Source organism: Rhincodon typus, chromosome 5 (assembly GCF_021869965.1).
Source record: "Rhincodon typus isolate 14 chromosome 5, sRhiTyp1.1, whole genome shotgun sequence".
Taxonomy (NCBI): domain Eukaryota; kingdom Metazoa; phylum Chordata; class Chondrichthyes; order Orectolobiformes; family Rhincodontidae; genus Rhincodon; species Rhincodon typus.
Genome location: NC_063336.1, coordinates 105,525,057 through 105,539,570, shown reverse-complemented (window position 1 = coordinate 105,539,570; position 14,514 = coordinate 105,525,057). Strand labels below are relative to the sequence as shown.

Here is a 14,514-nt window from a genome sequence, read left to right as displayed (position 1 = left end):
GGTTAATTGACATCCTGTATAAATTTAACATTACCTCCTAGCTTTTATGTTCATCCATAAATCCTAGAATGGTTAGAAGAAAGAAGACGGCCAATCAGTCTGTCATGTTTGTGTTATCTCTTTGCGAGTGGAACTCTGCTGATCCTACCTCCCTGTCCTTTCCCGTCGTTCTGCATTTTGCCTCGTCAGTTGCTTATCCAATTGCTTATTGAAAGGCATGATTAAATCTGTCTTCACCATTCAGTCAAATAACGAAATCCAATTCCTAACCATTTGCTGCATAAAAACTTGTTATGTTGCCTTCTATGCTTTTATTGCTAGTCACCTTAAATTGGTGCCTTCTGTTTCTTGGCCTCACTGCTGAAGGGAACATTCTTTGCTATCTACTCTATTTGTACCCGAATGATTTGAACTCCGTTTATACGTTTTATGATCTTGCAAACTTGTCATGCTACCTACAATTTATATGATGGTGTCATGGTAATAATACCACTGGGCTAGTGATCTGGAGGCCGAGGCTGATGCTGTGGAGATGGGAGTGGAAAACACATCATGGCAGCTTTTGAAATTTAAATTCAATGAATCTGGAATTAAGCTAGTCTTAATAGTTGAGACCATTGTGAGACTCCAAACTCTCAGCAACATGATTGACTCTGAAATGGCCAAGAATACCACTCCATTATTTAAAACCATAATGGAGTCAAAAAGCAATGAAACTGGACCATGTCACCCTAGGTATTGGAAATTACAATAATACACTCAACCCCGTCAGCCTTGTGAAGTCCTCATTACTAACATCAGGTCCTTATTTCAAAATTGGGAGAGCTGTCTCACAGACTGGTTAAGCAACAGCTTGACATGCTTATTGGGTTAAGGATCCCTGACACCACCAATCACCGTTGTGAAAATGTTCTGTCCTACCAGGTGGACAGTCCCACTTGAGGTGGTGATAGGAAGGAGAGAGTTGCAATGTGAGTCCTAAACATGGACAAAGTAGTCCACTTGATTGGTACCCTATCTGCTAACTTTAAAAACTCACTCCTTCCACTAATGGTGCACCGATGACCAAGTGCATCTACATGATGCATCACCAAGCTCTTGTGGCATGCACCTTCCAGGCTGCAACTTCTACCACCGTGAAGGAGAAGGGCAGCAAATACATGGAAATATTATTGCCTGCAAATTTTCCTCCAAGCCATTCCATCCTGAGTTGAAACTATATTGCTGTTCCTTCACTTTTGTTGAGGCAACATCCTTGAATTCTGCTCTAATGCGCTGTGGACTGCAGCTCATGGATTGCAGCAATTCAAAAGGTAACCCACTCACCACCTTCTTAAGAGCAATTAGGGATGAGCAACAAATGCTGGCCTGGTGAGTGACATGTTCACATGCTGTTGAAAAGTAAATCATTTTTAAAAGGTTCCCTGATTTGTCTGCTCCTCCAACCCATTTAGTTTCTTATTTTCAATACTGAATTAAATTGCCATTAATGTGGCTACTCCTCAAGTATGTATGTTTTTGCAGTTCCTCATATTAATTACATACCTCCAATTTCTGAGTCCAAATTATTTATATGTGATCAAAAGCAACTGTCTCATCCTGAATCTCATTGGATCAATTTATACCACTTTCTGTCTGTATCAGAAGTTTCCTCAAATGTTGTTGCTTGTAGTCTGTTCTGGATACATCTTACCAGATGTTCTTCCACCTTGCTGCTGACTCTTATTTTTGCTGAGCTTTGTCTCATGAGCTTCTTATGAGCTACCTTTATTGAAGACCTTCTGACAGTGCATGTATATCACATTCATTACGGTGTTCTTTTGTTGCCTCAGAATGAGCATGTTTAGTTAAATGTTACCTTCCCTTTAGCAATCTATTATACTCAGTGTAGTGATAGAAAACATCTTTCTTACTATTATAACAACAAAAATTGTTGGAGAACCTCAACAGGTCTGGTAGCATCTGTAGAGAGAAAGTAGATTTAATGTTTTGAGTCCAGTGACCCCTGACAGAATTGGTAAACTCTGCTTTCTCTCCACAGATCCTGCCAGACCTGCTGAAGTTCTCCAACAATTTCTATTTCAGTTTTCCAGCATCCACAGTTCTTTGTTTTACCTTTTTTTAATTGTTCCTACTGTTGCTCCAAAGCTGCTTAGATTTGTATCTCTGCTTTTGTTGGTAGGAAGTAGATTTATATTGAAAGTTCTTCGCTGCTATTCCTTCATAAATTGACAGTTTGTATGTGAATACAGAGAGTTCATCTTGCTTATTCCCTTAATGGCTCTATTTCTATTTCAGTCTTCCATTTGTTACTTAGGTCGATGTAGGATATAGTTTCTTTTTCTATTCCCTAATGTTTTAATTTTAGACCTTCTTTTTCTTTTTTTAACCCTTTTCAGAGTTTAGTACGTGCTCTTTGCTATCTGGTCCTTCATGTGCTTTAATATATGTCACTCTTCAGCTTCAGTGTTTTCCCCTAACTCTTACTTATCCTTGGCATCACAATTTTGCCTGTTTGTTCTTGATGTTGAGAAGGTTTTGCGTGATATGGGTGGGGAGCGGAAAATGGTTTAGGGTTGGGCTTGGGTTCAAGCACAAGGTGTTTTGACTCTGAAGGCACCTAAATGTTGCTATTTCAGTTACAGGGCAGATGGGATGATGAAAAAAACATTGAACAGCCTCTAGTAGGTGACCATCTGACAGCCCATGGGTATACTCTGGCTTCCAAAATGTGACAGGCAGCAGTCTGGATGGAATAACACCTGTCGCGTATGAGGTTCTGGCTTTGCCTGGAGAGAATGGGTTGCTATGCAAAGGCAAACCTTCACATCACTTCACAGAGGAAACCTTTTTAACTTTCTTGGAGATCACATTATTCTTCTCACAGACTGCTCACTTACTTCATGTTTATGTGAAAGCTATTGCAACTTCACTGCTTAGCCTCTTGTTAAAAAGACATGGTAGTCTAATTGATGTCGTGAATCATTGATTCACTTTGACTTATAAGGCACGATTAGGTCCTCATCCACCATGAGTGTTTTCCTGATTAAGTGGCATGCTTTATTCTATATCAGGTTTATTGAGCCTTTTTCCATTAAAGGGAGCTACATTCTTTTCTCACTCAAGATGGGGGTTGGGAAGTGCTCAGCAAATTTTGGGGAAATAAAATGAGAAGACTAATTTGTGGTCTTAGCTTCTCTGCACTATGTTGAGCACTGATTCAGTGAGATATCTGGCATTGCCTTTGCTTGCACACTAAGCTAATGCCTACTCATTGATGTAACCAAACTCCAACATTGTTGGACCTGGACCTTTGTTTCAGTCACCTCTGCTTTTCCATAGGTGCTGCCAGATCTACTGAATTTTTCCTTCATTTCCTGTTTTAATTTCAGATTCCCAGCATCCACTGTGTTTTGTTTTGGTGATCTACCTTTGCTGATAATGGAGGAGTAAGAAAATTCTGGGCCCTGAGGTTACAGATGTGGTGAAATTCAATTTTGTTACCACTGGTGGATCACAGCACCCTGTCATGCCCAGTTGAGAGATACTAACTCTATTATAAATCTATCTTGTACCTATCTAGTTTCTTCTCTAAGCGCTCTGTTGTTACTAATTTTATATCTGATATGCAGTTTGTTTTTGTTAAGCAAGGGTAATGGGGGAAATGGGCCAAAGTCAGGCATATGGAGCTAGGCTGCAGATCAGCCATGATCTCATTGAATGGTGCAGCAGGCTCAAGTCCTGTGTAATGAGACAGAAATAATAAATGACCTCACAGTTAGGGATCCTCTTCGAAGGAGCAATCACAGTATGGTCGAATTTAAAATACAGATGGAGCGTGAGAAGATTAAATCCAGTACCAATGTCCTGTGCTTAAACAAAGGAGACTATGATGCGATGAGGGAGGCGTTAGGTAAGGTAAAATGGGAGCGAAAACTTTATGATGGGACAATTGAGGAACAGTGGAGGACTTTCAAATGATTTTTCGCAGTGTTCAACAGAAGTATATTCCAGTGATAAGAACTGTAGGAAAAGAAATAGTCAGCCGTGGATGTCTCCGAAAATAAAGGAAAGTATCAGATTAAAATAAAAACATACAGAAAAGCAAAGATTAGTGGGAAGCTAGTAGACTGGGAAAACTTTAAAGGCCAACAGAAAGCCACAAAAAAAGTTATAAAGAAAAGTAAGATAGATTGTGAAAGTAAGCTAGCTCAAAATATAAAAACAGGCAGCAAAAGTTTTTATAAATATGTAAATCGTTAAAGTGTGGCGAAGGTAAGCATTGGTCCTTTAGAAGATGAGAAGGCCAATTTAATAATTGGCAATGAGGAAATAGCCGAGGCATTAAACAGTTATTTTGTCTTGGTCTTCACAGTGGAAGACACAAATAACATGCCGAAAACTAATGGCAAGAAGGTTATAGCAGGTGAGGACCTAGAACCTATCATTATCACTAAGGAGGCAGTGCTAGGCAAGCTAATGGGGCTAAAGGTAGACAAGTCTCCTGGCCCTGATGAAATGCATCCCAGGGTACTAAAAGAGGTGCTGGCGGAATGAACTAGTAATTATGTACCAAAATTCCTGGACTCTGGGGTGGTTCCCGCAGATTGGAAAACAGTCAATGTGACGCCACTGTTTAAAAAAGGAAGTAGATAAAAAGCAGGTAACTATAGGCCGGTTAGCTTAACTTTGGTAGTGGGGAAAATGCTTGAATCTATCATTAAAGAAGAAATAGCAAGACATCTGGATATAAATTGTCCCATTGGGATCACCCAGCATGGGTTCATGAAGGGTAGGTCATGTTTAACTAAATTGGTGGAATTCTTTGAGGACATTACTTGCATGGTGGACAATGGGGAACCTGTGGATGTAGTGTATCTGGATTTCCAGAAGGCATTTGACAAGGTGCCACACCAAAGGCTGCTACCTAAGATAAAGTTGCACGATATTACAGGTAATGTAATGGCATGGATAAAGAATTGGTTGACTAGTAGAAAGCAAAGAGTAGGGGCAAATGGGTGTTTTTCTGTTTGGTGGTCAGTGGCTAGTGATGTGCCTCAGGGATCAGTGTTGGGACCACAATTGTTTACAATTTACAGAGATGATTTGGAGTTGGGGACTAAGTGTGGTGTGTCAAAATTTGCAGATGACACTAAGATGTGTAGTGGAGCAAAGTGTGCAGAAGACACTGAAAGTCTACAGAGGGATATAGATAGTCTAAGTGATTGGGCAAAGGTCTGGCAGATGGAGTACAATGTTGATAAGTGTGAGGTCATCCATTTTGATAGGAATAACAGCAAAATGGACTATGTTTTAAATGGTAAAAAATTGCAGCACGCTGCTGTGCAGAGGGACTTGGGTGTCCTTGTGCGTGAATCACTAAAAGTAGGATTGCAGGTGCAGCAGGTAATTAAAAAGGCAAATGGAATTTTGTCTGTCATTGCTCGAGGGATGGAGTTTAAAAACAGGGAGGCTATGCTGCAGCTGTACAGGGTCCTGGTGAGGCCACACCTGGAGTACTGTGTGCAGTTTTGGTCTCCTTACTTGAGAAGGGATATACTAGCACAGGATGGGGTACAGAGGAGATTCACTCGGTTGATTCCAGAGTTGAGAGGGTTGGATTATGAGGAGAGACTGAGCAGACTGGGGTTATACTCATTGGAATTCAGAAGAATGAGGGGAGATCTTACAGAAACATATAAGATTATGAAAGGAATAGATAAGGTGGAGGCAGGGAGGTTGTTTCTACTAGCAGGTGAAGCTAGGACTCGGGGGCATAGCCTCAAAATAAAGAGAAGCAGAGGTAGGACTGAGGTCAGGAGAAACTTCTTCACCCAAATGGTTGTGAATCTGTGGAATTCCCTGCCCAGTGAAGCGGTTGAAGCCACCTCACTGAATGTGTTTAAGGCAAGGCTAGATAAATTTTTGACAAGTAAAGGAATTAAGGGTTATGGTGAGCGGGCGGGTAAGTGGAGCTGAGTCTCGAAAAGATCAGCCATGATCTTATTGATTGGCGGGGCAGGCTTGAGGGGTTGGATGGTCTACTCCTGCTCCTAGTTCTTAGGGTCTTGTGTTTTCAAGAGGCTGAATAGCTACACCAGTTCCTATGTTCATTCATGCTGTGAATTATGTTATGTTTTGTTTTCATTAAGTAGTTGCTGTGTTTCCTTCTCTAATGCTTGTTTATATCAATAGACTTTACTCATAATCCATCCCATCCCATCCCATTTTGTTTTTGTTTTTTGCTGATACTTTTGGTACATATTCATTAGTTTCATTCATATTGCATAGTCCCTATCCATTCTTCTTGGGGAGAGGGGATTGCAGCTGCTCAAAACATGAAATGAAAGGTAAATATTTTGAAAATATACAGCACCATTCAGTGTCTCAAAAGAAGACTTGGGGCCGTTCACTTGTGCTGTTCATTTTCTGCATTTTCATTTTGTAAACCAAACTTCTTAATGGAACTTTGCTCTCTGAAATACAACATTAATCAAGACAGGCTATGTGGGAAGCCTTGTCCAGCATACTTCTCATCAAAATATAAGAAAAGGCTAGATTGATCTTGTGTGTTAATCCCAGCTACCAATTTGTCAATCAACACATTAGTTTTCCGCTGTCATTGTTATACTTGTCATGCCTTATTTTATAATTGTAACTTTGACTTAAAATCTGACTTGAAAAATTTTTAATAAAAAATTTCTGAAACTGGGACATTTATGTTATTTATGTATATGATGAGGATTTCAACATATTTCTGATTTTTGTTTTTGCAGAGAAAAGTTGATTCTTATCCAGATGTATTGCACCTGAATTCTCCTGTACATTTTTTTTGCCAGGTGATACTCCATTTTATGCAGATTCCCTTGTGGGGACGTACAGTAAAATCATGGATCACAAAAATTCGCTCAATTTTCCAGATGATGTTGAAATTTCAAAGCACGCCAAAGACCTCATCTGTGCCTTTTTGACTGACAGGTATTCTTCCTCAGGTTTCAATCGCATTTTTATTAACAATTAGCAAGTTAGCAAGTACAATCCATAAGTACATAAGAACATAAGAACTAGGAGCAGGAGTAGGCTGTCTGAACATGATGTCAACTTAAGGACTGATATGGTGGCATACTAGGCTAGTAATCTAGTGATCCAGGCTAATGCTGTGGGGACATGGGTTCATATTCCACCCATAGTTAATAAACCTGGACTGTTTTTAAAAAAAAAACACTAGCTCCAATAATAAGTAACTGTGAGACAACCGTCGATGCTATTAAAAACCAATTTGGATCGCTAATGTCCTTTAGTGAAGGAAAACTGGAGTTTTGAAGAAGAGTCATTTGACTTGAAATGTTATCTCTCTATCTTTAATCATGGGTGCTACCAGGCCCACTGAGTTTCTCCAGCATTTCTGTATTTTCACCCAAGTTCCCCTTCTGAAATCTGTGACTGCCCTTGGTTCTTACTCTCTTCAGGTGTTGTGTCTCCCCGTTAAATTTGCTGTTATTACAACATATCAGGATGTTAATGTGTTAGAAGCAGTTCAGAGAAGGTTTACTAGGCGATTACACGGAATGAGTGGGTTGCCTTTGAGGAAAGACTAAACAGGCAAGGGCTGTGTCCTCTGAAGTGCAGAAGAGTTAGAGGTGACTTAATTGAAAGATACAAAGGGAACTTGATCAGTGAATGTGGAAAAGATGTTTCCTGTTGTGGGAGCATCTAGAACTCCGAGTCACCGTTTCAAAATAAGGAATCGCACATTTAAAACAGAGTTGAGGAAAACAGTTTAGTCATTAATTTTTCTCTGAGGGTTGAGAGTCTTTGGAATTCCCTTCCTCAAAAGACAGCAGATGCAGAACCTTCAAATATTTTTAAGGAGTGGTAGATAGGTTACCAAGGGGATGAAAAATGATCAGGCATATGCAGGAATGTAGAGTTAAGGTTGAATTCCAATCAGCAGAGATCTTATTGAAAGTTGAAGCAGGCTCGAAGGGCCAAGTGGCCTACTCTTGTTTGTATGTTCATATGCTCTCCACAAGAAAACCACCCTGAGCTCTCCACCCTTGCAAACTACCATTCTCCAATTGCTCCTTTTTTAAGTCATTGGCTGAATAGTTACCCCCTGCCAAATCAGTCCCCCATCAATCCCGGAACTGCATTGTTGAATTCCTCCAGTCATCTTTCTACCCCTGCCTGCAGATGTCACAAAAGACATCCTACATAACTGATACTGACTGTGGCAAGGTAGATTTGTTTTCTTCATTCTTCACAATTTATTTGCAGGCTTTGACAAGGATGAACTTAACATCCTCTTTCAACACAGTAGTGCAGCCATGTGGCTTTGCTCTTGTGTTACTCCTGTTATATATGTAATTGTAGCTAGAGAATCATATGGCACGTCTTCACTTTCTAGTCCTGTACTGTTATCTCTAGTGTCCCTTAATGATTAATCCTTGACCTCCTATTTCTGATCTCTATGTTGTTCCTTGGCGCGATATCTGAAGCCAACATTGGTTTGCACATGTACACTGATGACATCTGACTTTACCTCACCATCCATTTCAACTCTTCCCCTGTTGCTAACTTATTAGGTTGTTTATCTGATGTCCTGTGCTGGAGGAGCAGAAATTTCCTCTAATTAATATTAGCAAGGCTGAAGCCATTATTTTCAGTGCACACTCCAAACTCTATTCCCTAACTGCTGACTGTATTCTTTCAGTTCTGAGTGCTAAGCTTTAGAAAGGATCTGAATGCATTGGAAAGAGTCCGCAAGTCATTTGCAAGAATCATTCTGGGGATGAGAAACTGCAGTTATAATGATAAACTAGAGAAGTTGGGACTGCTTTCCTTTCAGAGGCAGAAATTTGAAAGAGATTTGATGGAAGTTTTAAAAATCCATGAGGGGTAACCGTTACCATTTGTAAAAGGATCGAGAGTCAAAGAACACAGTTTTTAGATCATTTAGCAAAAGAAGCAAATGCAATGTGAGAAAATACTTTTTCATACAGTGAGTACTTAGGATGTGGAATCCATTGCCTGGAAGTGCAGTAGAGGCAGGTTTAGCTGAGGCTTCAAGAGGACAATTAAGTGACTATTTAAATAGAAAAAAAATGAGGAGTAGAATGGAAAGAGTTTGGCACAAAATCCAAATACGGAGACAGCTGGTGCAGGCATGATGGTCCAAATAGCTGCCCCTACACATAACATCTTTGTGAGTTTAACTTCTGTTAACTTAAAAAATGTAAGCTACAATTTAAAATTTAACAAATGCCTCTCTCAGGTATGATAGTATAATGGTTATTCTGCTGAACTTAAAACTTAGGGGCCGTGAGTTCAATTGCTAGCATGGTAAGTTTAAGATTAAAGTTAGTAAATTTTGTAATTTGTGGATCAGTATGCTAATGTGTCAGTAGGTATTAAGAGAAATAAGGCTTTTCTTTTAACTCTATTTAGACCTCTCATGGTTAGGTATTTCCTCAGCCTCCTTTGTTCTAATAAAAGCAACTCTAGCATCTTTAATCTTTACTGAAAACTGAAGTTCTCCAGTTCAGGCAACATCCTCATAAATCTCCTCTGTGCCCTCTAGTGCGATCACATCTTTGCTATTGTGCGGTGAACAGAACTAGACACAGTATTCCAGCTGTTGCTTCACTGGTGTTTAATACTGTTTGAACAAAACCTCTATTCTCTTAGATGCTGTGCCTTGGACAAATAAAGGCAAGTGTGCCTCCTTGACCATCCTACTTCCTTGTCCAACATCCTTCAGGAATCTGTGGGCATGCAATTTAAGGTCTCCTTCAATTCCTCTACATTTTTTCAGTATCCTGTCTATTTCCTTGACTTGTTAGCCTTGTCCACTTGTACTCTTACTTCTCTGGATTGAACTCTATTGCTATAGTTTTGCCTATCTGACTAGTCCATTGATATCTTCTTATAGCCTACTCCTCCTTCATTATCAACCACTCAACTACTCTTTGTGTCATCTACAAACTTTTTAATCATCCTTGTTATGTACAAGGCTCAATGTTTGATATCCATTAGAAAAAGCAAGAGACCTCAGACTAAACCTTGCAGAACCACTTTTGGAAACGCAGTCACAAAAGCACCCATTGGCCAATATCCTTTGTTTCTTGTATCAGGTTTTGGATCTCATCCTAGTTACTGGATCTTTTCATATGGCTTTTAGTGCACTGTTGTGTATTTTTGGAACTTTTCTCTAGTACTCTGTAGAGTGTGTCCTGTTTGGCACTGAAGTTAAAGGGTAATGCAGAAGCCAGATGTCCCAAACAGAAGTGGCCTGTAGGCTTTTCTCTTGAAATTTAGTAAGGCTGAGAGAATGAAAGAGGTTATGCAGAGCAAGGCAAGCTGATTGAGGAGGAGGGAAGGAGTCAGCAAAATTCATAATTGAAGAGGGTCTTGAAGGTCCTGAAATTCCACAGTGACCAATGCTTTAGATCACTCCACTTAACAAATGAGGTTACAACTGAAATTGGTCATCTAACTGCAGAACGGGGCAAGTAGCATCTTGCCTGTGGCTGTCAAGCTGATTGTGATTCTGAATTTAGCTTAGCGCATTCCAGGGTACTGCTGGAGATATTAGCAACATCTTGCAGTTTATACAATACTGCTATATAAAGAAGGTCACCGGGACTTCACATAGAGAGACAACCATCCTCAGCCAGAAGTGCTGAGTGGATAATTATTCTCCTCTTCTCCCTATGTGTTCAGCATCACAGGTACCACTTTACAGCCAATTTGATTCACTCCACAAGGTCAAGAGTTGGCTGAAGGCCCTTAATTTTATAAAAGTCTAGGGACTTGACAACATCCTGTAGTATTGAAAAATTGTCCCAGAGCTCAATGCATCCCTCGTTCCTGTGCCGCTTCCAGACAATGTGGAAAGTGGCTCTGGTATGCCCAGTCCATAAAAAGCCGTACAAATCCAACTTGATGAATTACCATATCATCGGTCCACTCTTAATCATGAGCAAAGCATTGGAAAATGCCTTGCATCTCCAGACCTCATTACCACTTTGGTCCAAACATTTCCTCATTATCTGCTGAGTTCCTATTCATGCAAGGTCGACAGAAGCATTTTTCTGAGTCATGTCCACTGTCAACAAGCTTCATGCTCTTTTCATTTTCATCATTTGTCTTTTACTGCAAATGGTACTTTTTCATTTTTTGGATCACCTAGTGGTACGCTTGCATGAATTTCTTTCACTTTAGACTTGATTGAACATACTGTTGACTCATTCACTCTGTACAGCATCCTGACTGCAAGGAGATCTGCACACTCGCAAGGTCCTCTTAATATATCATGAGTCAATCTCAAAGAGTGGGAAGCCTCCACGGAGTTAGAATGCATAACTGGCAAGGTCCATTTGATTGGTCACAAGTTTGGCCCCAATTTGCAGGAACAATATGAAAGATCCATTCGATAAGTCAAGCTTTTTAACATGTTAATTCATCATTAAAAAGGCCAAAACAAAAATCAACAGGTCTCTTCCGAAGTCCTGGATCACCAAAAAGATTTTTAAAAAATGATGACATTAGTGCAAAAGATGGAAATCTTAGTTAAGTTGGACAGTGGTTTAAGTGGAGTTGAAGTTGGGAGGCTGTAAAGAGTGAATGAGTTCAACAGTATGTTCAATCAAGTCTAAAGTGAAAGAAATTCATGCAAGCGTATCACTAGGTGATCCAAAAAATGAAAAAGTAGCATGTGTAGTAAAAGACAAATGGTGAAAATGGAAAGAGCATTAAGCTTGTTGACAGTGGACATGATTCAGAAAAATGCTTCTGTCGACCTTGCATGAATTCAAGCCAAGGCTATAGAACTGCACAATGTATTCCTTGAGAAGGCAGGTGGTGAGGCAACACCATCAGCAAAGGAATGTTTGCAGCCAGTAGGGGATAGTTTTTGGTGCACATTGTGAGCTTAGAAGGGGAGGCACCATCAGCAGACCATCACGGAGGAGTTACGGAAATGTATTGTAGAGAAAAGATGCTGTCCTGTCAAATTTTTATGCTGATGAAACAGAATTACAGTGGAAATTATGTGACTACATTGATACATGGTTCTATTAGTTTAGTAGTGTCAAAAATGTGTGGCCAAGTTGAATAAAATTGCACATGTACAAATCAATCTTTTAAAAAAAAAATTTGTTCAATTTATGATCAGCCTTTCAAATCCAATAATCTGTGAAATTTTGGATTTTCTAATCAGATTACAACAGAAACAAATATTCACACATAAAAGCAATTATAACTGTATGTTGTATTTGGAGGTGATTAAACAGTTTAGTTAGTTTCAGGTGTTAATGCTTCACCTAAATGTAAACTTACAAACTACAGGAAAAAAGTAATCCACTGTTGCCTGAGTAAAATAAACTTGCAGTTCCATCCACAAATTGGTTGAATTTCAGAAAGGAATAAAGGGGCAAATTGCAGCTCATGAACAATAACTTAACTATTCAAAGAAACATCATTTTCTCTTGAGAGCACCACCTTGAGGAACCACTCCCCTTCACTCCCCTAGTAGTATCATTTGTTGCAACCTGCAGTGGAGGGATTTTGGCTGTTCTGCTCCTAACGTACTTTGTTTAGTCACAGCATTTTTTTAAAGCACACATGATACGACTAAAATGTAGTTCACTAGAAAACAAAATAACTAATTTCGGAGGTTTGTTCGAATGCAAGTAAAGGGGCATTTTATTGCGTGCCAACCCTGAGAAAATAAGAACATAAACGTAACATCAAATACATAAATGCAGGAAATAGGTTTAAGTAAAGAGAGTGAAATGCCTGCCTATGACTGTTTAGCCATTGTCTTGTTTCCTCAACAGTACTGAAGTATATCGAATTCAAGACTTCTTGACGAATGGTTATTTTCCAAGTTGCTTTTTCAAAACTAGGCATTAACTTTGGAGGCTGAGAGAACAAGAGAGAGAATGAGCACAAACCTTTCAAGTTCTATTGTTATGAGTCTATGGTCTCGCTGTTTTGTCACTGAAGGACAGCGATTAATATAAGACCCATTTGTACATTTCTGAATATGTAGCTCCATTGTCCTTTCAAGGGGAACAGTGACAGGCAGCCCCTTGATGTCTAATACATGCACTTATCACAAAAGTTAGGATTAGATGAAAGATGCAAATTTTTTGATGCTGACTTCATAGAATTGTTATGGCACAGAAGGCAGCCTTTGGCTCATCATGCCTGAGCTCAGTTGTCTGGTTTCATTGTCTATGGAATGCTAATCTTGGTACAGATAGCTTTTGCATATCTCACGTTGGTTCCACAAAGTTTGCCTTAATCTGTGATCACGCAGCCATTTTAGGTCAGTATATTCCTTTTCAAAAAAAAAACACTTGAGTCCATGAAAGGTCTCGGGTGTTTAAAAATTAGGTAATGGAAGTTGGAAAGCGTAGGTTACCATAGATACAGAAAACATAGATAGCTAGATATAAAAGTTGGTACAAGTCTGAGTAAACTTTTAACATGCACCAATTTTGTGGGGTTATTTGCTGCACAACTTCACGTACCTTGGTGCAACTTGCATCGTCAGTTGAGCTTACCACGTTTTGATCCATTTTTCCCCTCAATTGTGCAGATTTGTGAAATGTTTTTTGGGAAGTTTTGTACTACTTGTTACTTCTTTGGGACCAGAGAATGGGAGGAAGAATTTTGAGTACTGTTGTGTTTTCAAACCAGAATGAAAATGGTGCTTGTCATGAAATAAATAATACAATCTCTCTTTTTGCTGACCGTTTTTGTCTGTACGCTGTGTTGGCTCAGAATTTGATGATACATATTTGATTTGGACCACACATATTGTTGTGAATGAATGCGCAAGTTGGTCAGCAACTTGTGGCAAAGAAAAGAGGCCATGAGAATTGTGAACTGCTGCAACCTGCTTTTGATTTTCAAAATGTTGCTTTTTAATTTAAAATATACATTTTTTTTTTTTCAGTTTAGTAATTTGTCACTCATGATATGCTCCCTTCTACACAAAGGAGACCAAACATTGATTTTGTGTGACATCGTCATTCACTACACAAATGTGATCCTGTATTTCTGCTCACCTGCTATTTTAAATATCTGTCCCAATCCCATTTGCCATCTTGCCTCCTAAAATATTCTATATGTCATTTTTCAGTCTGCTGGACCTGACATTAGTTCAGCACTTCAAAGTCATTCCCACTGCTCCTATTTTTGATGCTGATTGTACTGTTGCTGTTCGTCTCCTCTGGAGCCACCTTTTGTTTCTTTTCTTATCCTTGCTCTGCCCACTTTTGCACCCCTCCATTATTCTTTTTGTCATTTAATCATTCCTGCCTTCTACCTTTACACGGACCTTCCATTTAGAGTCAGAGTCATACAGCACAGAAACAGACCTGTGGATCCAATTCATCTATGCCAATCTGCCCCAGTCCCATTTTCCAGTATTTGGCCCATATCCTTCTTTAACCCTTCCGATTTATATACCTGTCCAGATGCCTTTTAAATGTTGTAATTCTA

The 14,514-nt window shown here is 39.4% G+C and overlaps 1 protein-coding gene across 2 annotated transcripts in view; it reads left to right on the top strand.

Annotated features, from left to right (window-relative positions):
• rock2a (rho-associated, coiled-coil containing protein kinase 2a) overlaps positions 1-14,514 on the top strand; it is a 218,753-nt gene that overhangs the window by 59,785 nt on the left and 144,454 nt on the right. For both annotated transcript variants that reach the window (XM_048596539.1, XM_048596540.1), the window contains exon 7: positions 6,840-6,978. In XM_048596539.1, the coding sequence (XP_048452496.1) occupies positions 6,840-6,978 (139 nt within the window). The remainder of the gene's footprint in view (positions 1-6,839; positions 6,979-14,514) is intronic.